Source organism: Acinonyx jubatus, chromosome D4, assembly GCF_027475565.1.
Source record: "Acinonyx jubatus isolate Ajub_Pintada_27869175 chromosome D4, VMU_Ajub_asm_v1.0, whole genome shotgun sequence".
Taxonomy (NCBI): domain Eukaryota; kingdom Metazoa; phylum Chordata; class Mammalia; order Carnivora; family Felidae; genus Acinonyx; species Acinonyx jubatus.
Genome location: NC_069391.1, coordinates 33,118,844 through 33,145,230, shown reverse-complemented (window position 1 = coordinate 33,145,230; position 26,387 = coordinate 33,118,844). Strand labels below are relative to the sequence as shown.

General features: G+C 48.0%; 1 protein-coding gene across 1 annotated transcript in view; it reads right to left on the bottom strand.

The window, feature by feature from the left end:
- The window catches only part of GABBR2 (gamma-aminobutyric acid type B receptor subunit 2), a 348,681-nt gene that overhangs the window by 149,825 nt on the left and 172,469 nt on the right, over positions 1 to 26,387 (bottom strand). The window contains exons 4-6 of the mRNA XM_027039527.2: positions 24,517 to 24,618; positions 11,709 to 11,774; positions 4,835 to 5,035 (exon numbers count right to left, since the gene is read on the bottom strand). Coding sequence (XP_026895328.1) covers positions 4,835 to 5,035; positions 11,709 to 11,774; positions 24,517 to 24,618 — 369 coding nt within the window. The remainder of the gene's footprint in view (positions 1 to 4,834; positions 5,036 to 11,708; positions 11,775 to 24,516; positions 24,619 to 26,387) is intronic.

Here is a 26,387-nt window from a genome sequence, read left to right as displayed (position 1 = left end):
ATAATGAGATGGGTGAAGCTTTTTCTGGGTCACCAGCTCCAGTTGAGCACCCACTTGATTTGTGTTTCCTCCAGTTCTGCCATGTTGCGTCGACAGTCATGGGTGGTTGCAGAAGGTTCTTGCCGGAAAACATTACAAAACTCTCCCAAAGAATGAGCCTGTGCATTTGATGGGGGATTGGGGCCACCTCTGAGGTCCCCAGGGATTCCAGGGCTCTGGGAACATTTCCATCTGGTGCTTTGGTCCAGCTCTGTGCCTCAGCAGGAGGACAGGCAACATGTCCAGAGAGGTTGAGCCATCACCAGAGAAACCTAACTAGAGTTTTAAATGCTCACACTGGAAACAAACCTAGTGGGACTTTGAAAAGTGAAAGCTGACAATGGAAATCATCGATGTCAAAGAGTCTTTAAGGGGGAGAAGAGTGGTAATGGGGAATCTCAGTGAGGAGAATAGGCCAGACAGTGGAGCCAAAGCAAGTGCCTAGAGACTGTCCTCACGAGGTTCTAGGAGACTGAGCTCCGGATGGCCTCAGGGAAGCACAAATGTCTGCACTTGTCCCATCATTGGAAATTCCAGTAGGAGGAGAGTGATGAACGTGCTCTGGAGGCCCATGACCTTGTTTTTCTTCCTTCCAGAACTCTCCTGGATGCCAGTGAAAGAGTTGGGGATGTCCTGACACTGGCAACAGGTGTATGGAAGAGGGAACCTCAAAGAACATGTTCCAAGAGGGGCCACTGTTCTGTCTGATTCTGCAACTTTCTCTACTGGGAGTCACTTGGGGATTCCAAGATTTAACATTACAACCTGTCACACAGCTCACTGTAAGAACCCAGTACCATATTTACACAGAGCCAGAGAACTTAGCTGTGGAAGGACCCCTGGAGCTATTGGGTTCAAATCTCTCATTCTCAGTTGAGGAAACTGAGACTGGGGTGGGGGTGGGGTGACTAGCTATGGAGGCCGATTCATTGGTGAGAATGCCAGGATTTGTGCTAGATCTCCTGACCACCAGACCCACACTCTCCTGTTATGCCACCTATGAGAGGTGCCCCACTGAGACAGAGAGGGCTGATTTGGGTGCATTCTGTTCAAAGCCCGTTGCAAGTCTAGGCAGAGAGCATGGCAGAAGGGAAGGAGCCCTGGGTAGGGAATGAGCAGTCCTGGCTTCAGGTCCCGGGGCTGTCCCTGACCTGCTGGGTGACTGTACCAATTTCCTGGGGCTGCCATAACAAATTTCCACCAACAGGATGGCTTGAAACAACAGAAGTTGTTTCTCTTCCAGTTCTGGAGGCCAGGAGTCTGAAACTAAGGGTTGGTTCCCTCCAGAGGCTCTGCAGGAGAAAATGTTCCATGCATCTCTCCCAGATCCTGGCGGCTCCCAGCAATCCTTGGCACTCCTTTTCTTAAAGATGCATCATTCCAGTCTCTGCCTGCGCTGTCCCATGACCTTCTCCATGTGGCAAATCTCCCTCTGCCTTTCTCTTCTCAGGACATTCACCACTGGATATAGGGTTTACCTGAATAGTCCAGGATGATCTCAAGATCCTTAAATCAATTACATCTGCAAAGATGTTTTTTCAAGTTAAGGTCACATTCACAGCTTCCAAGGGTTGGGCATACCTTTTTAGGGGCCGCTATTCAACCGACTACGAGGATCTTGGGTATGTCTCCTTAGCCTTTTCTGCCCCTTAGCTTCCCTAGTGAGAATGTCAAGAGCTCATTCACTTGGTTCTGCAAGTGTCTGCTTGTCTTCATGGACACTGATGGACCCCAATATCGGCATCAGCTCAGCAGCCTGTGTCAGGCTGACCACAGTCCCCAGCACTCACGTATAACACAAATCCAAATTCAGGAACCATTTCCCACCTCTCTAGACTTTCCTTTGACCATAGACTCTTGGAGGTTAGATGGGGAACTTGGCGGTGGTCAGACCACAAATAAGAATGTTTTATTCAACCACGGGCCCCACACCCCAAGGAGAGACGGTTCAACAAGAGCAAGCACGGAGGATGGGCTATAAGCACGGAAGGGGCTGGATCAACACAACCTGTTCAGGGCCGGGACCAGGGGGAGGCGAGCGAGGCGTAACATGGAAGAGGGAGCCAAATACCTCAATAATCAAGACCAATGACATTTGAAGGCAGTATTTTTAAAAATCAAAACAAATGCAAAAAAAAAAAAAATCCATGAGGAACATCAGAATTTTAAACACAGACAAGATCCAGTCTTGCCATTGTGTGACCTAAATCACTTAGCTCAACCTAATCCCAGTCCTGGGAATCTTATCTTCATTTAAAATATTGATATTTTGTTCATCATGGATTTTTGTGTGTGTTAATTTTGAATTTTAAAAAATATTGCATTTTGATGAAAATACTTTTCATCTTGACTACTGAGGATTCAAGCATGGCTTTAAATTTTGCCCTTAGGTTCTGCGCTGGGCATGTGAATTCCAACTGGAGGGATTGGGGCTGTTTAGTTTGGGCAAGGGAAATCTCTGGGGATATGGTCACCACAAGCTGGACCTGTGGGGGTCCTGGGAGACCAGTGGAGAAAATTAAAGTTGAGAAGTAGCAATTCTTTGGCTACTGGAAGGATCTGAGAATCTGATCCTGTCTAGATGATCTGTAGGGGAGCCCTAAACCCTCTGCTTTCAAGAGGCAGATGCCCCAGGTTTTCCCGAATAATTTCAATCATCTTGTAACCTCAGGATAATGTAAGAAATGCTGTCTTAATTTTTTTTAAATTTATTTAGTTTGAGAGAGAGAGAGCACATGCCAGGGAAGGGCAGAGAGAGAGAGAGGCAGAGAGAGAATCCCAAGAAGGCTCCATGTTGTCAGCACAGAGCCTAACTCAGGGTTTGAACCCATGAACCATGAGATCATGACCTGAGCCAAAACCAAGAGTTGTACGCTTAACCGACTGAGCCACCCCAGCACCTCAGAAATGCTGTCTCTTGCTTCAAACCTTAGAGACAGGGACTGGGTGTCCTGGAATTTTGGAAGCTCCCTATGCCAGGAGCCTAGCTCTGTTTTAATGGCACTAATTTCCTTCTGGGAGGCCTGTCAGTGAGTAACCCATACTGAGGGGTAAAGTGAACAGCCCCAGGAATAACCACAAAGTATTCCATTCCCAGGCACAGAGTTATGGGGGTGAGGTCAGCCTCCTCACTAGCTCCAAATAAAAATATTAAAATGAAAAAAATTAAAGTCAGTGACCTGGGAGATGCTGTTTTACAGTCAGAGCATTTCCCCCAAGACACCCCAAAAATGATCTTCCCAAAATGCATTACTGTGTACTGCTCACATTCGTGCATGGCTCACCCACCCTGCCACATCCATGCTGCTTAGAACGACATTCGAGGCCTTCTTGCGGTGTCTTATGACCCTTAAGCACCCCGGCTTCACAGCCCTCGTGTGTAATCATTTCTGTCTTTGGTCTCCTAAGTCCTCAGTTCAGTTACTGTGCTGCCTGCTTGCATGGAATCCTTTGCTTAGTCTTTGCATTTTCCTAATCTTATGTTATTTTGAGGTTGAGTCTAGAGAGTCCCCGGACTCAAGTCTCTGCTGATAAGCTACGAACTTTGACACCTTTAAAAATAACACTTGAAATAAAATGAGTTGTTTCTGTGCATTATTCAGCATCTCAAAAAACTTTCTATATGCTCATTGATTTTTGTATGAAAATATTTCTTCCAGCATTTTCTAGCTAGAGTGTTTTTCCAGCTTCCCTCAGGTGCCAGCATGATCTAAAGAGTTGTTTACAAAATGTGTCCTAATGATTTGCCATTTTTTTGAGAAATCAATAAATCATTCTTATAGAGTTGGCTCTGATTGAGATTAAATAATGGATAAAAAAATTTATATATAAACGATTTTATATAGATGTGTATATATATAACTTTGTCATGAAGTTTAATTCCTTCAGTGGAGCTGTGGTTGGGTGGAAAAATTAACAACCTGAGCTCAGAGAAGGCAGAAGAGAATTACACCCACTGTTGTTGTCAATTCTGGCTGGTGGTTAGAACTCAGAGACAGATGTTACTATAGTCATTCACCAGGCCCACCATCACCTGATTCTTGATAACACCCTGATAGGTAATCACGGGGGAACTTCTGAAATACTCAGGAATGCCACATTACTGGCTCTCTCACAGCCCTCCAAGATAAACAGGGAGGGGTTAGTAATGCCTGTGGGAACATGTGGAGACCCTGTCCAAGGTCCTGCTTCCAGTTATGACAGCAATGAAGGGCCAGGCACCGTGTCGGCCACCGTACCATGTGCCATCAGAGGACAGTATTTTTACTGCTACTCTACAGATGAGGAAACAGTGGCTTGGAGAACCCAAGCTCAAGGTCACACAGCTAGTAAGTGGCAAAACTGGGGCTCAAGTCAGTCTGGCCGGTCTATGGCACATGTTTCCCAAAGTCTACTTGAGGGGGTCTGTCCTCCCCTCGAGGCTGACAGGAGCATCAGTGAGCCTGAGAAATGACATTGCAGGTCAGAGGTACATGGAGTGAAACTCTGGCAGAGTGTGAAAGGCAGACTGCCTGTAGTTGGTGCTATAAAAATCACAACTCTATCGCTTACATAAACACTGTGTTTTGTGCTTGCAAAGCACCCATACCTTATCTGAGCCTCACAGTTCCTTAGAGGGGCATGCAGTGGATGGCTGGCTATCCCCATTTAACAGGCTCAGAGAGGCCAAGTGATTTGCTCAGAGTCCCACAGCAAAGGCTAGAATAAGAACTGGGTACTTTGTGCCAACATCATCAGACAAGATGATCAAAAGAGATGGGCCTGAAGACTGAAATGGGCAGACCGCGGCACTGACCTTTCCTGAGATGGTCTTGATCTGCTTGGAGCTCAGGGGCTCGAAGTCCACGCCGATGTAGCCCTCCATGGCGGCAAGCAGATTCTTCCGGAGACAACGGGATGAGTTGGCTTCTGTGTGCACCTGCTCCCACCAGGAAGGCTCATACCAGCCTGGGATGATCCATTGGTATTTGCTACCATACATGTTCTCCTCATATGCCTGCAACAGATGGGTTGACCATGAAGGTACCAAGAGTCAAACATTTGTTCAAGGCTTTGTGCCCTGTGAGACAGGTGGAGAGGGCTCAGGCCTCCTCTTACCAGAGAATTTATTAATTTTTCTCCTTGTTATCTCTCAAGAGATCCAAGGTAGTTTACTGGAAACATATATAATAAAATAATAAACACTGAATAAAAATTTAAATATGAGGGCCTGGCCAAAGCCAGATGAGGACACTATAAGAAAACTATATAGACTGATATCCCTGATGAATACAGTTCCAAAAATTCTCAACAAAATATTAGTAAACTGAATTTGAGAACACATTAAAAAGATTATACACTATGACCAAGTGGCATTTATCCCTGGGATCCAAGGACGATGGTTCAGCATTCACAAATCAATAAATGTAATATGTCACCTTATTGGAACTAAAGATAAAAATTATATGATCATTGCAATAGATACTCTCTGTGCACTGTGATGAGCTGTGCACACTTCATTTACTTATTTATTTTTGTGAGAGAGAGACAGGGAGGGAGCACAAGTTGGGGAGGGCCAGAGAGGGAGTGAATCCCACGCAGGCTCCGTATTACCAGTGCAGAGCCCGACGTGGGGCTTGAACTCATGGACTGTGAGACCATGACCTGAGCTGAAGTTGGAGGCTTAACCGACTGAGCCACCCAGGCACCCCTGACCTGTGCACACTTTAAAACATGAACCTTAAATAATCCTGCAGTTCATTCCTGGAGAGCCATGAACACATTGGGAAACAACTGATGTCACACCCCTCTGTGTCTCTTGGCCTACAGCAGAGGCCAGGAGAATGTGACAAGAAGAGATTGATTGCTTTGGACTCCAGGAAGGTTCTGGTTGCCCTTCATTAGGGTCTCGATGCCAAGCCAGGGTCTGCCCACGGCAGGTGGGTCAGAGCCCCTAAGAGCATCTGTACATTGGAGAAAAGTTACTGTCAAGTCTGAGAGTTAGAGGAGTGCTCCTCCATTCCTCCTTCAGATGGAACTGAAGGCAACTCTTTGAACTCTCTTAACGCCTAAGAAAGCCCGTCCTGCAGTTCAGAACATCTCATTGGGGTACACGTGAATTAGAATGTTTGTTCCTTAACTCAGATCTCATCTCCACAGCCTCTGCTCATTGGTACAGTGAAGGCTCTGGAGAGTAAACCGAAATCACTTAATGAAAAAGCCTTTCAACTCCCTCAAAGCAGTGATCACATTGCCTTTTCTCCAGACTTCTCTGATGATATGGGACTTTCGCCTCCCCAATTCTAGATGATATACTTCTCATAATGAATCCTCAGATCATAGTCATTTCTCCAGCAGCTACATTATAAATGTTGCCCCCATCACAAGTGTAGAAAACATAGGCAGCCCTCATATCTCAATTATGTAATAAAATCCTGGCTCAACAAAGGCAGGCAGTCTCCTGGGTTTCCCTCTGATGAATGGGGTTTAGTCCCGAGAAACTTTCTTTTAAAGAAAAGATAATCCCAGATTCTGCCTGGAGGCTAGACTTTTGAACAAAAGGCTCCTCCTATTGATCCCAGGTCACTGTATTAATGGCAGAGTCTGTGAGACTTTACAACTCTCATCTTTTACTGAAAGGGAGGAACTCACATATCTTGAGCCCCTGTTACATGTTTGGCCAATTACACATATGATCTTATTTTATTTTCAAAACAACCTATGAGGTGGTATTATTATTTCTATCATACAGATGAAGAAATTCAGGCTCAGAGATTGAAGAATTTGCCCAAACACATACAGCTAAGTCAAGGGGACAAGATTCAAAGTCCACTTTTGGAAATTCCCCTCTTTTCTTAGCAAAATAGAGAAAACTTTTTGGGAGCTTTCTCAACCTTAAAAGGTGGAGGCAAAAAGATAGTCGCTCTTATTAGGAAGGTTAAAGAGGTTAAAGAGGTTAAAGGTTAAAGAGGAGTCAACAGATGCAGAGCGAGGACGAGGGGAGCTCTACTCAGACACAGGCAGGTCTGCCTTCCTCTCTGAGGACAAAGACCTCGTGATAATTTAGAGGCAGCACAGAACAGGAAGTCAGGAGCCTCCCAGGGACCTGCCGTGACAGCTCTTTGACCTATCCTTGTCTCATTAGGAGCTGTTCCTTGCGAATGAATTTTCCAGAAAATAGAAGCTTAGTCCATCTGAAGGACGACACATCTTGTTTAGAACATGAGTCAGTCTGGATGAAGATAAACATTTTTCTACTGACCTTCTGTAACAAACAAAAAGGGAGACCACAGTCCAGCAGCACTAGATTCTCTGCCACACACCAGCTGGGTAACTCTGGTGCACGACTCCTTGGGTCTCAGTTTTCCTATCTATAGCCTGTGGAAGGCAAAGCCTATCTCACTGGGTTGGTGTAAGAACTACATGAGATAATACGTGTACCGTGTCCAGCCAGCACTACATTCAGGAACATTTTAGGAACTCTTTCTTGTTCCCTTCTCCTTTCTGTAATGCATAGCTTTATTTTGAACACCAGTCACTGTTGTGGGCTGGGCACAGTAATGCTGCTGGGTCTAGGGTGTCACTCTTCATGGCCATCCAGTCCCTGTCCTCTCTGAACTTGCTGGTTTTAAACTGCTATGGCTTGGAACAAGGGGCACCTGGGCTGTTAAACATATGTGCAGAACAAAAGTAAATAGGCTTTGAGTGAGGGTCTAAGAGGGTTTCCTGCAAGGTAGGTGGACTGGTTTAAATACACCATCCACCATCGAAAGCAACTGAGGGGAAGGCTCCAGTCCTCCATTCTGACATTTCTGTCTTCAGAAGGGCTGTGGTTGTTATGCTCGTGAGCTGGGAGTAGCTGCTGGTGTGCTAGTCTGTCTCCTTTGTCAAAGGGACAGTTTTTGTAGGGTGGGGTCCGCTCTCCCCTGGGTTCCCCAGTGCTCAGCACAGTGGCTGGTGTGCACAGGGCACCCGATAAGTGGTTGTGGAGTCACTAAAGGAACACCTTTCTGGTTTACACAGTCACCTCAGTGTTGACTTTCTCTGCCTTCGGTGGGAATGTGATCTCAGGACCTGTGGGCCACCAAAGAGCCCTGCCACGTGGCAACAGGCAGTCCTGAGCTCACCTTCTTCAGTCTCATGGACCGCTTTGGTTCTTACTGGCTGCAGACAGGTAACCATGATGTGAATTATTTTAAAAAATCCAATTTCCCCTTTTTATAATGTTTCCTTTTGTCTCCTCCCCTCCCCATGCAAGAAGGACATTTCCCTTTTCATATTACAGTTCACAAAAACGATAGTAATAAACCCTCACATTGGGAAGGCAGTTAACAGTTGGGATGATGGTCTCCCTTCCACGGCCTTATTCAGGCCTCTTGACAATCCTGTGAGACAGATGGGGCAGGGACTGCTGCTTCCATTTTAGAGGGGAGGCAGCAGCTGGGGACCAGAGGTGTAAAGTGACCTGCCTGAGGTCACACAGCTGGTGGGGCTAAAACCAGAACCCAGGCGTGAGTGTTAGAGAATTTAGAATAGACCCCCGAGGGGGGAGGGAGAAGACAAAAGTGACAAGACCTGCTCAAGCTGTGCTAAGCCCAAATGAACACTTTGCCACAGGGCTATAAATAGCTTTGCCGGAGTCTGCTCTTCCCCTGGTGGCAGTTCCAGGCTCAAGAACACAGCGACACGCTGCAAAGTTTGCAAAGCGGCATTTGGATGGCAGAGATACGGTTGTATCCATCTGATCTGCACTCTGACCCCGACACAGGCAGGAAGCCTTTTTTGGGGTGAGGAGTCGGGTAGGGAGTCTCTGCTCCGAGCAGCCCCTCCCTCTGTCACCCACCCATAAGAAGACACTGAGCAGACTCTCTTGGGGATCTTCCAGACCTGCCAGAAGAATTGCTTCCTAACCAGATAAGGCTCCAAGCCCTGGAGGGCAGGTTCTGTCTGAGGGTCTGACACGCGGAATAAACAGCCAACCAAAAAGCTCTACGGAACTCCTCAACAAAGCCACCTGCAGACCCTAAGATAAAGCCCATCTCAAAATACCCACCGTCCAATGAGAGGAAAGAGGAAAGTGGGACAAGAAGGTGGATGGTGTCCCATGCCATGTGGAAGGCAGGCAGCCCGGGGCTTCGGGTCAAGAGGCAGACAGCCCCTCGGTCTGTTCTGGAGCAGAAACCATGGCTGGAAATGCCACTCAGGAAAGAATCCCAGTGCATGGCACGGAGAGAAATCACAGCCACGCTTCCACTTGGGTTTGGCTCAAAGCAGAACATGAGGTCTGTCTGCAGTTTTTGGAGAAGGGAGATGGCCAGCGACCACTGTGGTGTCTTCACGGATCATTTTTTATTAATTTATTTCTCCCGGAGTTATTACCCACCGTGTGCCAGCTGTCTGCAAGGCCCCGGGGATATGGAGAAGGGTGGCGGGGATAAAATCCAGTTTCCTCCCCCAAAAGAGATTACATTCTCCAATACAGAGCATTATTTTCCTTTTCAAAACGGGCCATTTCTGGAGCTCAGATGGTAATGTGCAGGGTTTTATGAGTAAAGGTTTATGAGTAAAACTTGACAAGCAAGGTTTTGAAGTAAAAGGCATTAAATTAATGTGCTCCATTTTTTCAGTTTTTCTCATTGTTCTTCCTTAGATTTTCATATGGAAAGACCCCTTGTTACCTTTACCTGGAGCACAGAATGCTTAATACAATCTTGTAGAGACCATCTGATAGTAAACTCACCAGCCCAGCAATGGTCTATTCCATTCTCAGATGCCTGAGACTTTACATAGACAAACAAAAGAAGATTGCGGACATTTACCGAGGGCTCATCAGGCCCTGTGCCAAGTGTTTTCGCTCATCTAATCTTCACAACGATCCTATGAGACAGGTGCTTTATTATCCCCACTTTACAGATGAGAAAACTGAGGCTCCCAGAGTGTCAACAACAAGTCCAAATTCAGCACCCAAGCAGAAGACCGACTCCTGAGCTCTAAACTCTGTCCAGGGTCTCCAGAAATGTCAGCCTCGTGGCCTTTCCCTCCTCCCTGGTAAATTGGGAGATGATCAGGCAGGTTCTCATTTTGTTCTTGAGCCTTCGGGGTAAAATAGCTCTGTGTGACCGTGGCTTCAGGTCACTGCTCTCTCCTCACTCCTGGTGTGTTTTCGGTTCCTGCCTCTCTCCTGAAAGGTGCACCAGGAGCTGAGTAGGATACCCCAGGCAGTGTCTCTCTAGCAGACAGCTGAGGGGCCACCTTCCTTGAGTGTGGACATAGCGCCTGAGGTCCCCTTGGCTCCTGGCAGTTATGCTTACACTGGTGACTCACAGCAGCCTTGAGGTCAACCAAGACCCCAAAGTCTCTTTTGTTCTAAATGCACAGTCAGTACTCCTCAGCTATGCCTCTACACCACCATGGACATAGGCAGCTTGATTTGTGCTAATGTCACCTTCTAGTAGCGCTATTAGATCTAATCTTCTTAGATTTAATCAAACATTCCATCCAGCCTGTTAGGGTTCTTTGCACCTTGGATCTGTCATCCAACATATTTCACAACTTCCAAAATTCCTACAAAGTCTGCTTTTTATAATCTCATTCAAGTTACTGACAAAAGATCAAAGAGAACAGAGGCCTAAGGCCCATCACAAGAGACTATACCTGGAATAGGCTCAGTCTACAAGGAAGAGCTTATTGGGGAGATAACGACTCACAGGACTCGGCTCCCATTCTGTTGCTTCTTCTCTGACCTGGGGCAGGGGACGGGAGCCAGGGTATCAAAACCCAAAGATTTAGTTTCTGTGCTAGAATTCGTGCAAGTACTTAGGTTAAAACATCATACGGAAAAAAAGATGATTAGATTGGGAATCAGGTGGGGTGCCTGGGTGGCTCAGTTGGTTGAGCGTCCGACTTCATGATCTCATAGTCCATGAGTTCAAGCCCTGCATCGGGCTCTGTGCTGACAGCTCAGAGCCTGGAACCTGCTTCGGATTCTCTGTCTCTGTCTCTCTCTCTCTGCCCCTCCCCTGCTTGTGCACTCTCTCTCAAATATAAATAAACATTAAAAAAAAAGACTTTTAGATTGGGGGTCAGGTGAAGGGGATGGAGCCTTGGCTCTACCACAAACTGGGCCTCTATTCCCTCATCTGTAAAGTGGGATAATGATAGTTGTTTCACATGGTTATTGAGAAGATTAAATGAGATAAGGCATTAAAAAAAAACTACTTTGTGTAGCCTATCACACACCAGACAATTGTAAAGAATTCAGGGGTAGGTACTGAACAGTTGAGAGATTATTCTAAACTTAGGCTCTGAGCCCTGTTCCAGGGCTGGGAGGGGGTCCGAGGCACCTCAGCCTCGAGGTCTGGTCTCTCAGCGGGAGAGGCTGTGCCATAGAGCAGGCCTCCATCAAGTGTGGGTGAGTAGATGGGCAGAGAATTAGCCGACAGGGCTTAGACCAGGAATTAGCCAGTAGGTTTGGTCAACTGAGGTCCCTAGTTCCTCCCAGGACTGTACTGTTCTGAGCCCCGGAGGCTTAGCTCCCCGCAAAGAGGAAAGCGCAGTGAAAATAACACTTCTGCTTCCAATAACCGCTTCCAGTCCTATATTCCGCTCAGACCAGGCAGTCAGAACGAGTCTGAGAAAAAGCTTCGTGAACCCCCCCCAAAGACACAGTGCCGTGAAAAAGTTTTACTTACACAACAGAACACTTTTGCTGCCATATTCTGGTCAAACTGGCCGAGGATGATCCTCACGTCATTGCCCTGCGGACAGAAGGACGTGTAAGTGAAGCAGAGTGGATGACAGGCACACCAGGGGGCTTGGGGCCACGGGCATGGAACGTTCTTGCACCCCCTGCTCTGCAGCCAAGAACTCTGCCCTCTCGTCCCACCCCAGCCTGGATTCTCTGGTCCTCTCTGGGGCCAGCTTCCCCTTGGCTCCTGGTGCCGCCCTCCCTGGCCTCAGGGACATGCCCTGAGACAAGTCTGCACAGTCTGGTGGCTCTGAGGGGTCTTGGCAGCATCCCTGATCTCCTTCCCCAAGGGCAGGCAAACCCTGCAGGGCACTGAGACAGCTTCTATTCTCCTTCCTCATACACGGAATATGACATCCAGGAAACCTGAAGCCAGAGGACAGAAAGGAGCTTCAAGGTCCCCGGGGGAGTTGATGGCAGAAATAGGGCTGCAGCACCCCCCCACCCTCACTCCAGTATTTAAGACTTTTCTATACCTTCCTGGAACCCACGAAGCTTCCCAATTAAGAAGTGCCAGAGTCTCTTTGAGTTCTGAGCTTTGTTCAAATCTCAGCTCCACCAACAAGCCTCAGGGTATCTCAGGCCACTCCTTTTTCCATCTTAGTCTTAACTTCCTCACCTGTAAAATGGGGATAATGCCAGGGCCTAATTCCAGGGTTGCTGGGAGAATTAAATGAAATGATCCTCAAACTGCTTCACACAGTTCCTGGCACATAGTGAGTGCCCAGTAAGTGCTAGCTAGTGTTGGGATTTTATAACCTCCTCCCAACCCGTCTTTAACTCCAAGAAAAACTTATATTTGAAAACTCTATAAATGGGATTGCACTTATTATCTCTGTGTGTATTGAATAGCAGCTCCTGCGACTCATTTATTCATTCAACAAACAGTTACTGGGCGTTTGCCTGAGGCTCCGTCCTGGATTAGGGTTGCCGTGTGGGACAGGGATCCAGGCAGGGCCCTGTTCTGTTGAGAACAGGTTAAAGGTGGATGTGGCAGGCAGCATCCAGCCCAGCCGGGCCCTGGCCCTCCGGCCTGCACCCCACCCCAGTCACTCCCTGCCCTCCACCCTGAGGCTCAGCCTTGCAGGTGGTGCTGCCTTCCCGCCTTGCATCCCATCCTCTCCAGCAGGCCTCAAGGCCCTTTGATGCATAAAGAAGAGAAACATGCCTTTAAAGATCAGTTTTTAGCATCTTTCAAAATTGGAAAGTGCTGACTGGGAGGCCATTTTACTCATCATGTACTTTAGCAAAATAAAAAAGGCTTGGATTCTAAAATCATCCTTCGTTTGCAAGCAAGAATGGAAAGAAGAGGGGGAAAAAAAAAAACCCTGCTCTGAAAGGACTTTAAAAGATCGTTAACAGAGCAGTTGAAGGAAGGCAAGCCTTTGTCATCACCATGTCTGCAAGGCTATAAAAAGTCCTAAGCTGCTTCCGTTCTATGGACATGCTCCCAGGCACACTGCAGGGTTTTTCTGCTTGTTTGTTGAAATCTTTTAGCCTTTTTTGCTGCTAATAGTATTCAGCCAGCCAGCCAGCAAACACTTATTGAGCATCTACTTTGTGCCAAGCTCTGTGTTGCTAAACATGGTATAGAAGAAATAGTTTATTGGATTTTAGAGGTAGAGAGACCTTAGTTCAAATCCCAGCTCCACCACTGACCAGCTGCGTGACCCTGAGTCTAAATCCCCTAGAGCCTCAATTCTCTCATTTTCAAAATGAGAATTTTCAAAATGCCGGGTGGCCGGAGGATGCATGCTAATGAAACCCACTCATTAGCTTCCGTGATGCTTCCTCCTGGCTCATTCCTACCTCCTGGTCCTTCCTTCTCAGACTCTGAATCAGCTCATCATCTTTCTGCCAGTCCCTGACTGCTGGTGTTCCACACAGTTGTGCCCTTAGCTCTGTGCCCTCAGTACTCTCCTTGGGCAGCCTCATTCACGGCCCCAGCTGCAACTGCCCGCTGTGTGCTGTGGAGGCCCGACCACTCTCCCCAGCCCTGACCTTTCTCCAGCTGCCCGCTGGAGCCCTCCACTCGGATTCGCCCAAGTACCTCAAATTAGCACATCCCAAGCTGAACGCATCATCTTTCCCAATGAGTCCTTTCCCCGTCCGGTGTTGTCCATCTTTGAGAACCGTGTCACCACCCTCCCACCCACCAGGTTCACTCGCCTCTATCTAACCAGGACCCGTTGGCTACCTGCTCACCAGTGCCACATCAGCCCCGTCCCTGCAGCCCCACCCCGCTGGGTTGGCCACCGTCATTCCCAACTCATTGAACCACAACTGCCTCCTGGTTGAGTCCCCACCCTTAGTCCTGCCCCATCTACCCCGGTCTCCATAGAGCAAACAAAGGAATCATTCCAAAATTCAAATGTGGTCACATAAAACCTTTCCATGGCTCCCTGAGCTTTACAGGTCAGCTCTGAGCTCTGTAATAGAACATTCGAGATGATTTACCAGCCGATTACTGCTCACGTCTCGTCTCAAATCACACTGTTCTCCCCACTCTTCCAGGGTATCAGAACGAGCCGCCTGCGGTTGTCTACAACAGCTCTGCCATTCATGCGTTCTTTCATTCGTCCATTTCCCCGCCCCAGCCCCTTTCTTTCTGCAAGCTCATCCGTCTCAAATGCCCTTCCCCCTCCCCCCACTCCTTTGCCTGGAGAGCTGCTGCTCACCCTCCATGCTTTAGCTCAGGCGCCTCTACTCCAAGAAGCCATCTTGGTCCCATTAGGCTTGGCGGTCATTTGATCCTCTGTGGGCCCAGAGCACTCTGTGCTGCCCTCTGTCATGGCACAAGTCCACTTGCTTGTCTGTCTTCCCCACTGGACTGAGGGTAACTTGATTCATCTCTGGGTCCCCAGCTGAGGGGGATGGGGCACGCCATATATATCAATAAAAATAGGTGTTGGATGCATGATTAAGTGGGTGAATGCTATCTGAGCTACCAAGCACAATGGCTGGCCTGCATTCCTTATTCAGTGACTGCTATGGTCACCACCGAACTAATATCCTGCTAGCCTAGGGCCTCAGCATGATCGGGTTCACCACATCTTCATGGTTGACCACCTGACCACCTACCTGCCGATAGATAAATAACCAGCTCTACCACTTATGGACCATTTAGTGTCTCTGTTGCCATGACAACCAAGTTGCATGGACCAGTTGGTTCTGTGCTCCTGGACTGTTAGTACTGGATGGAACCAAGGGATCACTGATCTAGTGAGCCCCTTCCTAGAGAGACAAAAGGCTTCCCCCAAGACTGCACGGCACCCTGCACCCACTGCTCTCACCTTGGTCGCCCTCCGATGGTCAGAGAAAGATCCTAGCCAGAACCAGGTGGTGCCTACTGCAGGGAGCTATTCACACCCACTCTGATCCTAGCTGGTAAGAGGTGGCAAGATGCTGTAGTACCTGGGAGGGACGAGCCAGCACCCAGTGCAGCTGAAGCCTGGAATCCCGGGGTGGGCAGTGGACAAAGGGAGATGCAAGTGGCCAGGGGTCCTTAGCAGGAGCCTTGAAAACAGTCGAAAGAGGTTGAAGGGCTTCTCAAAATGGGATATGTGTACTCCCGGAGCATGAGGACTTTTCTTGAGAATATGAAAAGCACGGGTATACTGGTTTTCCTTTCCAGAGTAGCAATTTATTGGAAGATGCAGGGCTGAGGGGAAACGTTTCAGCGTTCAGGAGTCTTAAAAATTTTTAACACATGCCTGCTCTCACAAAAGTTCTAGAATCACGCTGTTCGGTGTTACATAACTTGTATCTCTTCCTGAGAATCCGGAAAGTAGAAAGACAAATTTTGCCTTGGCAGTGGTCCCTGCACCTGGCCACGCCTCCCGCCTCCCTGCCAGGGGTGGAAGCACACTCTCCTTTGTGGTGGGAAGGACTTTGGGGCAGAATGAGGAGTACCAGGGAGTACAGGAGGAGAGCTGTGAATGCCCCTGGTCATCAGAGGGACAGAACAGAGTTGTGACGGTGCAGAGAACCCAGAATGTGACAGAGGGCAGGGTCCCAAAATCCTGTGCCTTCCCACACACTCTTGATTCTGCAGGGGACCACCAGGGGTGAAAGGTGACATGAGGTGGGACAAAGGACAACTTGTGCTCAAATGGTTAGATCTAAGGTTGGAGACCACATGGAGGCCTACGTTCACACAAGAGGCCTCGCCTACGGGGAAGGGGCAAAAATGGAAGGAAACAGCGACAGGGTGGGAGGTCCGGGGAGGGGTACTAAGCCCAAACCCTGGATGGAGTTCCTTTCCTCCTTCCTGGGTCCTTCTCATCTGTTGTCTAGCATCTGTCTCAGGGACCCTTAAAGCAAGGTAAAATCACACGCACACACACACACCCCACATAAGAAGGAAAACCCAATTCAAAGACCTTGTGTACGACAATAAATTCTATATATATATATAAAAAGAAGGCAAATAAAGGGGGAGTTTTAATAAAAGATTTTTTAAATGAGAAGAAAAAAAGAAACTAATATAACCTTGTATGTCAACTGTACTTCAATAAAAAAGGAAATTTATGTACAGAGAATAACAAAACAAAGAGCTTGTGTATAACCTCCAGTTTGCAGGGGATTCTAGCAAAATAAAAATCAAGGACAATTCCCGAGTGCTTTTCTAACCATGGTACTAAGCAGTCATCAGCCCCACCCAAGGAGAGAGCCATTATTATTATGTCCACTCCAGAAAGTTTCATGAGTGAGCTGAAACTTTTCTGAGGGTGGCAGACACTGCTGGCCCTCCTGGATACTCCCTCCCCGCTTCCCCCCAGCCCCTCCCCCGCCTCCCCCCCCTCCCCCTCACAGCCAGCCAACCAGGACTGTTGCATCCATCCCGGTGCAGGGTGGGTGGCTTACAGCTTACAGCTCACTCTCACTGGCTTCTCTGGAGAACTGCCCCCAGCTACAGAGAACTTCCTGGCCCCAAAGGCCACGCTGTGTGCCACATTCTGCAGCACCCAGTGACCCGACTGGGGTCTCGGAAAGGTGGGACCAGCTGTGTGGTCCAGACACCCTGGGGGGGCGGGGGGGCCAGGCTAACCTGGTCTCCAGCCAAGACAGCATTCTGGCCCAGCTCCCCTCTTGCCTTACCCTGCCTCCCTCCCTTCTCCTGAGCGTGCTCTCATAAAGCTCTTTCACCAGAACCTCGGGCTCTGTTTCTAGGGAGTTCAACCTAAGGCACCAGGTCACACAGGTAGGCAGTGGTGGTGCTGGCCTCCACCCCGGCTGGGCCCAGCCCCAGAGCCTGAGCACTTGACCACTGCTCCTATATATTGCCTCCCAGGCTAAGCAAACATCCAGTCTGCAGCAACAACTCACAGAGGAAAGTCCCGCAGACTTCCGTGTGGAGGCACTGGAACAGCAGATGTGATCCTGAGGTGTTAAAATAGCTGGTGTACATTTAAAACAGCAGGAAAGCAGAAGGCCACCCTATCCTGCCTTCCCCGTAGCAGGGGTGTGGGGTCCCGCTGGGAAGGCAAGGTCGACCCGGACACTGGGTTATCTGGCATCTCCTGCCGCCTGTGCACCTGTCTTGGCCCACATGTGATCACTTCCTGGTTTCTCAGGTGCCCAGCCCCACAGGCCCACTGGGCTGCCAAAAAATCAGATGAAACTGTGTACAAAAGTTGTGGAAAAGGAGGAGGTATGACAAGCCCCAGGGCGGTCAAACTTTTAGAGGCTGGCCATGGTGGGGCTGGGAGGTGGCTTGACTGGGGCCAGTGGGCACTGGGGAAGGGGCCAGGGACTCAGGCCACTCCCGCCCTCTGACTCTGGCTGTGAGACCTGGGATGACTCCAGCAGGGTGAGCCTAGATGCTTCCCAAAGTCCCTCCTGGCCCTGACACACTGATTCCATACCTAGCATGAGTACTTTTATTTAGCTCAAGTTAAGTTTTTCTTAGACTCTTTTTTTCCCTCACCAGAGAAATGTCCTTAAAGACAGAGAAGCAAGAGATATATATTCTTGTTGTTGTTACAACAATCTTTTTATTCTGAGTAGCCCTCCTGTTTATTTTTCATTTTTATCTATCTATCTACCTAGGTGATTATGGTTGACACACAATGTTATATTAGTTTCAGGTGTACAACACAGTGATTCAACAAGGCTGTACCTTAGGGAGACATATACTCTTAAAGAAGAGAGCAAAGAGGGAATAGCCCAGAGCAGCCCACTGGGAAAGCATGCCATTTCTGTAAAGTTTATTATTTTGAAAATTCACATACATTTAGTATTCCAATAACATACCTATGTTTATCTCAAGATAAAAATAATGCATTTCTCCCCATGTTTCTGAGCAAAACTGGCCTGCTGGAATGTACCATGTTTATTCTGTAGCTCTGCATCCCCTCGGGGTGCCTATATGAGCTCTACTTTCTGGGAGTCAAGCAGCATTCTGGCCTATAGGGTGTGGGGAGGGGGGACTTCCCACTAGGCCTCTCTCATGGAGCACAGGGGGCAGCAGTCCACCCGAAAGTCTGTTTTTGTGGTCCTCCTATGATAGGCAAATGGTCCCCCCAAAGTGTCCATTTCCTAATCTCCAGAACCTACAAGTATGGTCTGTGACATGCAAGGGGTGGGGGGGGGGGGGGTTAATGTTGCAGATGGCATTAAGGTTGCTAATCGGCTGGTTTATAAATTAGGGAGATTTTCCTGGAATCAGAACCCTGAATGATAGGCTAGAGGCTACTCCGGGGAAGGTAGAGAAAGCAAACAAAATGAACAGAGCAGGACAGTGGAAGCCTGGCGCTCTCCCCCTCACAGCCCAACGCTTCAGAGCCAGCACCATGGAAATACCCAGGGGCAGACTCTGGGCCCCCGCCCAGTCCAGCCTGGCAACAGTTAACTTTAAAGCCCCCTGTTCGGAACAGGCCTGGAAGGAGCTTAAAGGCCTCGGGACTCCATCACACAGAGATGGTTTTTCTTGACTTTATTTAGGCGAACTTTGGTACATATCTGCTAAATCAGCCTGATTAATTTCATTATTTGGTTCCTCTGTGTTCTTGCTTATTTTTGCCTGGGTGATCTGTCCAAGACTGAGAGAATGTTATGGCTCCCAATGCTATTGTGTTTCTGTCAATTCTCCTTTGTATTTTAACAGGCTTTTCTTTATATATTTCAGTGAGATGTAATTTAGAGCAATAATGGTCCATGATTGTGTTATTCTCATGGTGAATTGTACCCCTATCTATAGAGAATGACTCTCCTTAATCCTGTTTAATGCCTGTACCTTGAATTCCCTTTGGGTCTCAAATGAACACTGGGGTTCTTGCTTCGGTTGGGTTTGCCTGACCTACCTTTGGCTGGTCTTTTACCTTTGACCTTTCTGTGTCACTTTCTCTGTTGTCAACAGCTATAGTCAGTCCTTCAAAAATACAGTTCTCTGTCTTTGTCTTTTGATAGGGAGTTTGACCTCTTTGAATTTACGGTCAGGAGGACTGTATTTGGTCTACAATTATATGTTATGCTTTCTGGTTTTCACATTTTCTTTCTGTTTTTCAATATGTGGACTAGGTTTTCCCTGCTTCCCTTTTCTGTGCTTCAGAAGCTTTGGGTTCTATTTGCATTATAGTATATTTACCATCAAGTTATTCAAAGCGTTCTTTAGCTTGTATGTTTCTCATTAGGAAACTCATGAACAAAATGGTCTCTATTGAGTCCCTCTGCTACTTAAGACCAGGAGGTTACCACCCATATTTTTTACTTGCCCACTTCTTTGGTTACGTTAATGGAATATGGATTTTAACATCTCAATTATTATTACCAGATGTATTTTTGCACTCTATGTATATGTACGTTTGCTTTCAAAATGAACTTTTGCATCTGTATACCATTTAAAGTTTTTTTTTTTTTATGTTTATTTATTTTTGAGAGAGAGGGAGAGACAGAGAGTGAGCAGGGGAGGGGCAGAGAGAGAGAGGGAGACCCAGAATCCAAAGCAGGCTCCAGGCTCTGAGCTGTCAGCACAGAGCCCAAGGCAGGACTCGAACTCACAAACCGCGAGATCATGACCTGAGCCGAAGTCGGACACTCAGCCGACTGAGCCACCCAGGCGTCCCAGCATCTGTATACCATTTTAGAACAATTATTTAGACTTAGCTCTCTGTCTATGGGTTCTGGTGGCCCCTGATCAGCAGTTTCTGCCATGACCTCAGCTATGAAGTTTGCCATTGTTCTTGGCTGGTTGACGTAGGACTTCAAGGATTAACTTCGAGAAAGGCACCTGGCTGGTATGCCACATGAGCTACACACATGGGAGAATGTCTCCCAGCTGCTCCACTGTCTCTGGGATTGAATGCTGCAGAGGAGTTGAGGTGGCCTGGTTTTTGCACCTTTGTGGGAAATTCGTTTTCTTCTGGCCTAGATACTTGTAGATTTCCCCCTTTATATTTGTACTTCAAAGCTTTTGCTAAAATGTGTGTTGGTATGACTCTCTTTTCACCAATTCTGCTAGAATGTGGAAAGGCCAGCTAGGCGCACATACAGTGTGCACATTGTACATTTCCTCATGAAATTGTCGATATGGTACTTCAAAAATGGTTGACTATTAGCAATTTTGTCAATCCAATCTAGTAGGACCCTCCTGAGCCCCCTTAAATGTGTCTTCTGTTTAAAAAACAAACTTCTTATTTGAGAATAGTCTTAGAAAAATAACAAAGATAGAAGGTTCTCATATGTTCCTCACCCAGGTTCCCCTATTATTAATATTTTATGTTCGTGGGGCACATTGTTATAATTAATAAACGGATATTGATTATTATTAGCTAAAGCCCATATTTTAATCAGATTTTCTTAGTTGTTTTTTGTTTTTTTTTTTCTCTAATGTCCTTGCTCTATCCCTGGATTGCATCCAGGGTAACACATTATATTAGTTGTCATGTCTCCATAGGCTCCTTTTGGCTCAGACATTCCTTATTTCTGAAGACCTAGACAGTTTTGAGGAGTGTTTTGGGAAATGGCTTCCACTAGAATTTGCCTGATTTTTTTCTCATGGTTAGGCTTAGGGCATGGGTTTGGGGAAGGAAGACCCACCGAGGTAAATTGCCCTTCTCATTCCCTCATATCAAGGGTGTATCCTATCACCGTGACTTACTGCTATTGATGTTGACCTCGGTCACCCAGCTGAGGTCGTGTTTATTAGATTTCTCCATCATCAAGCCACTCTTCTCCCTGCTTTCCACAGTGGACTCTTTGGAAAGAAATCACTTAAGAAGCGGGTCATTCTGCTCTACCTCCATGAACCTGAAATATCTATGTAAATTATTTGGAATTCTTCTGTATAGGATATTTGCCTGATCTTTCCCACTTATTTATTCAATCACTCACAGCAGTATGGACACATGGATATTTATTTTATACTCTGGGTTTTAATCCAATGCTATTTTATTTTATTGCTGAAATTGTCCCAGCGTTGGCCACTGGGAGCCCTTGCACTCAGCCGCACTCCTTTACTTTCTGGCACTAGAAAATGCTCCAGGATCATCGTGCATATTCCCTGCCCCAGTCCTAGAATCAGCCATTTTCCCAAGGAGTCCTGGTTCCTTTTCCTAAAGAATGGTATTAGAAACCAAGTCCAAGTGCTAGGTGCACTACTCACTGCTAGTGTGGTGCCTGTTTTGTGTTGATTTTTGTTGTTTCATCTGTCCTGGTTTTCCCTTAGGATCTCCCTTTCCAGTGTCCATAACTATTCTCTCTTCCCTCATTAGATTGATTGCTCTCACCATTTCCTCTGAATTCTGGGAAATATCTCAAGTTTGTCCTTCATACTATTGATCTTTATTTTTCTTGGCATGAACTCTGCTCTCTAATACCTCCAATGCAGATTTTAATTCTGCTATTTGGTATTTAGTTTTCTCCCTTGTCCTCTGAACATCCTTCTCTATCTTATCCCACAGTAAACCAGAGATTTGCTTTTTCTCCGAGCTTTCCAGAAGTTACTTTACTCTATTCCTGAGTATTCCTTTACTCAGTACTCTGTTGCTTTACTCTATTCTATCCTTGTGTTCTCTGTTGGCTCCCTCTGTCCAGACTTGGTGTTTTATTTACACACACTCAAATTAATTTGATTCTGGGTGATGGGGAACAAAACAGTGAGCACAACAGACAGAAACTGTTGCCTCTTAGAACTTATGTTCCAGCGGGAGGAGACAGACGATAAAACGACTAGGCAAAATGAATGGGAGGTCAGATGTTGTGATGGGTTGAATTGTGGCCCCCAAAGATATGTTGAATCCCCAATACCTTGGAATGTGACCTTCTCTGCAGATGTAATTAGTTAAGATGAGGTCATGCTGGCGTAGGGTAGACGTGTAATCCAACACGACTAACGTCCTAATAAGAAGACGATGTGAAAGGAAAGGGGAACATGCCATATGAAGCAGGGACTGCAGTTAACGCAGCTGCAGGAGGGGGGACACCAAGGCTTGCTGGCAATACCAGAAGCGAAGAGAAAGGCACGGGATGGCCCCACGACCTTCTAGACCGCATGACCTTGCCGACACCTTGACCTTGAACTTCCAGCCTCCGGAATGTGGGAGAATACATTTCTGTTTGCTTTAAGCCACCTAGTTTGTGGTACTTTGTTACAGCAGCCCTTGGAAACGAATACAGGCGTCTGTCAGTGAAATGGAGAAAATCAGCAGAAAGTAGACAAGGATTTAACTTCTAAATGAAGCATGCAGGGAAGGCCTCTGGAAAAAGCGAACAACTGGGCAAAGACGAGAAGAAGGCTGGAGAAGGAGTCATGCAGGTCTGTGGGGGAAGAGCGCTTCCCCCAGAAGGACTCCTTTGCCAACAGACAGACTGGGCTCTGCACCCCTCCCTCCCCCAGCTTATGTGATGTTGTCATCCTTTCTGGCAGCAGCTGTGCGGGGCGGTGGAGAGACCTGGGCCGCCTAGTCGTCCAGACCCAGGCTTCAATCCAACCCACCGCTTTCCAGCTGGGCGACTCGGGCGATCCTTAACCTCTTTGAGCCTCATGTTCCTCATCTGAGATACCGGGATGCAAAAACTCTCTGTCCGAGGGCTCTGGGGAGGGCCGAATGAGCCAGCGGAGGTCAAGGGCTCTGCATTGGCACCTGGCTCTCCGCCAGGGCCCCGGACAGGTGGGCTGCTATTTCCATCATCGGTAATGTCACTCCTACCTCTGGCGGAGCTGGTTGGTCGACGAGCAGAGCACCCAGTTCCTTCCCCAATTTCTCTGCAGACTTTCAACTAGTGCCTCTGCTCTACACACAAAGGCTCTTTAAACTTTAAAGCCCAAAGAACTCTGCTGGGCCTCTGAGGCACAGGAAGCTATTTCAAGTGCCCACCCTGGGGAGACGCTGCCCTGTGTGGCAGAACATCATCACAGCATCGGGCCCACCCGGCTGTTCCCTGCCGAGCAGGCACTGTACCACTCGGGGTCCTCCAGACCCCACAACCCGACTGGACCCTCAGACCACACAGCCTGTGGGCGAACAGCATGGGCAGATCCCGCCCCAGGCACCCGGCTGCCAGCAGGCCCTCCCAAGCTACTGTTTCCTCATCTGAAGCAGCTCGAAGGGCTGCAATGTCACACACGGGCATGGTGTCTGCTTCCCTCGTTCCCTGTCTCTGGGCCTCAGCCTTCCCATCTGTGAACTGAGGGCTTTGGAAGACAAGAGCTCGAAACTGCCACCTGCTCTGACTGGTGTAACCTGGGACCTGCCCAAGATGGAAGGGGACATGTTAGCAGTTGGCATCTGCGGTCTCCAAGCCAGCAGCCCTAAATGTGGGCACGAGGGAGTGGAAGAGAGGGAAAGAGGAAGGTGACAGCTCTAACTCTGTGTGCACCTGCTTATAAATCCCCAGCACCCTCGCTGCCCCCTGGATAAAAGACCAAACTCCTCAGTTTGGCATTCAAGTCTTGCGGAACCTGGCTCCCAACTCCTTCCAGCCCCAATACTCCAGCCTCTGTGGAATCCCTGCTGGTCCCTGCTGCATGGTGAGCATGGTCGCCCTGCCCTCTGATCTTCACTCCTCCTTCCCTGCTGGGCTCCTGCAGGTCCCCATCCCATTTATCCATTTGCAAGGTGCAGACGCTGTCCCTTATCTGGAGCCTTGTCTGAACCCTCTCCCCAGGCGGGATGAGTCACTTCCTCCCTCTGTTCCCAGGCCCCTCTGTTCCTGTTCCCCAGAGAGGTAACTGGCTTCCTCCCCAGCTGTGAGCAACCTGAGGACTGATGGTGTCTGTGAGACCCGGGGGGGGGGGGGGGGGGGTCTGGCACAAACCAGGTATTTGAGAGAGCTTGTGGGATGAGGAGACAAATGGCAGACAGAGCCCCCTGACAGCTGGGCAAACTTCTAGTCGGCCCTCTCTGTTCCTGGAGTGAGTGTCACGAGAGGGGTCAGAAACCTAGGCGTTCAGTCCGAACAAACTGTACTTCCTTGCTGTGGCTTCGGGCAAGACACTCCCTCTCTCTCAGCCTCTCTGCAATGAAGAAGGTAATAACTCACGCCCTGCTTACCTCGTAGGCTCGATTGAGAGACACAAAATCACCCAGTAAGCTCTCCAGGACTATGTACCTAGCAATCAGACCTTTGGCCACTGCTGGACAAGCATGGGGGCAGCCAAGGGGAGTCAGCTCCTGGGGCCTCTCCTCATGTGTGAAATGCCAGGATGAAATGAAACAGCCAGAACTCAAGACACTTTCATAGTCAGGGATGTGGGGAAGCCTGGAGCAAGGCATCGGTCTGTCCCCGCGGCCGTGGCCAGCTGCACTCACCTTAAGCTTTTTGACACTGGTGCAGGGATCGTTGGAGAAGCTCTCGGTGTCCGAAATCTCAATGTCCTCACCATACAGAACCCCGGTTAGGTCATTCCTCACCTGTTAGCAAAGAGAAAGCAGAGGGTGGGTGTGCTGGCAGCCACAGGAAGAGTCTGTTTGGAGGCGTCGTCCTGGGGAGGCAGCTTAACTGGGCTGGTTTTCTCCACCAACAATGCGAAAGGAGTTATTTTTTCCCCTTCATTATAAACTAGAGGGCCCTGTGAGACCTTGGGGATCCAGCCTGCAAGGGACACACTGGCACAAGGATGCTAGACTGGGAAGGGGCTAGCTAAGGTGGTGCAGAGATTTCCTGGGAGAGAGTCAAGACGAGCGTCCGAATCTCTGGGCTTTCCTGCTGGTGTTTCTCTGTCTCATCACACTGTCACCAAATCAGACTGTTCACATATATCTCTATTTATATTCTGCATTATTTACTTGCAATATCATTTCACTTCTAGGGTGAAGAAACAGCAAGACACTCAGTGCAGAATAAAGAGCAAGGGGGTATGGAACCAGCCTGTGTTGTTACATATAAGTACCTATCTGTTGACACAGGATGGCCAACATGGATATGCTTAGAAAGCAGAGATCTGCAAACTCCAGGATTCACTGGGTCCAGCCAGTGTGTGAAGCAGTATGTATAGAAGGATATTAGGGAGTGGTGGGGACAGTGGCAAACTGGAGACCGGATGTCCCATCTAAGATGGCAGTTGCTCCCATCATGCTGTGCCCCAGAATGCCAGACCGAGTCACTAGACTTCTGATTTCAGAGGGAGAATTCAGAAATCTAGACTTTTTAAAATACAAGATCCTTCCATATTTTAAAACGTTGATACAATTTTGAAATATTAAAAAACAAAAACAAAGTGAGGACTGAACCACAGAAATCTGAAGTTTGTATCTGGCCCGTGGCCACGGCTGAGCACCCTCTGACATAAAGAGTGGAAACAGGACTGTGTGTTTCAGTAAAAACTACCAAGTGCGGGTTGGGGGATCCAGGTTCTAGGTCTGTCACTGATTTGCTTGTGACCGCCGCATCTCTGTGTGACCCTCCCTGTCTCAGGGCTTCAGTTTCCTCTTCCTTAAGAGAAGATGATCCTTACAAGCACTTCCCATTCACACCCATTAGGATGGCTATTAGCAAAACACAGGAGACAGCGAGCATTGTCGAAAATGTAGAGACACGGAGTGCCTAAAATGGTACAGCCACTGTGGAAAACGGTATGGCAGTCCCTCAAAAAGCAAACACAGATGACTACACGATCCAGCATTCGACTTCTGGGTACATTCTCAAAAGAAATGAAAACAGAGTCTTAAAGATACATTTGTACACAGCATTCTTCACAAAAGCCAAGCTATGAAAGCAACCCAAGTGTCCATCAATGGATGAAGGGATAAACAAAGGGATAAAGATGTGGTGTATACATGCAGTGGAACATCACCCAGCCTTAGAAAGGAATGAAGAGCTGGGGGGCTCCTGGGGGGCTCAGCTGGTTAAGGGTCTGACTTCGGCTCAGGTCATGACCTCGCGGTTTATGAGTTTGAGTCCCACGTCGGGCTCTGTGCTGGCAGCTCAGAGCCTGGAGCCTGCTTGGGATTCTGTGTCTCCCCCTGTCTCTGCCTCTCCCCTGCTCACATTCTCTCTCTCTCTCTCTCTCTGTCTCTCTCTCTCTCAAAAATAAGTAAACATTAAAAAAAAAAAAAAGATGAATGATCATGTCCAGGCTTTTAAGGCAAGGCATCGAGGCAGCCAGTGGCTTGGGGTATCTATCTGTGAATAAGAATGTGCATGAAAGCTGTGTTTAATTATGGCCAATCAACTATGTTTT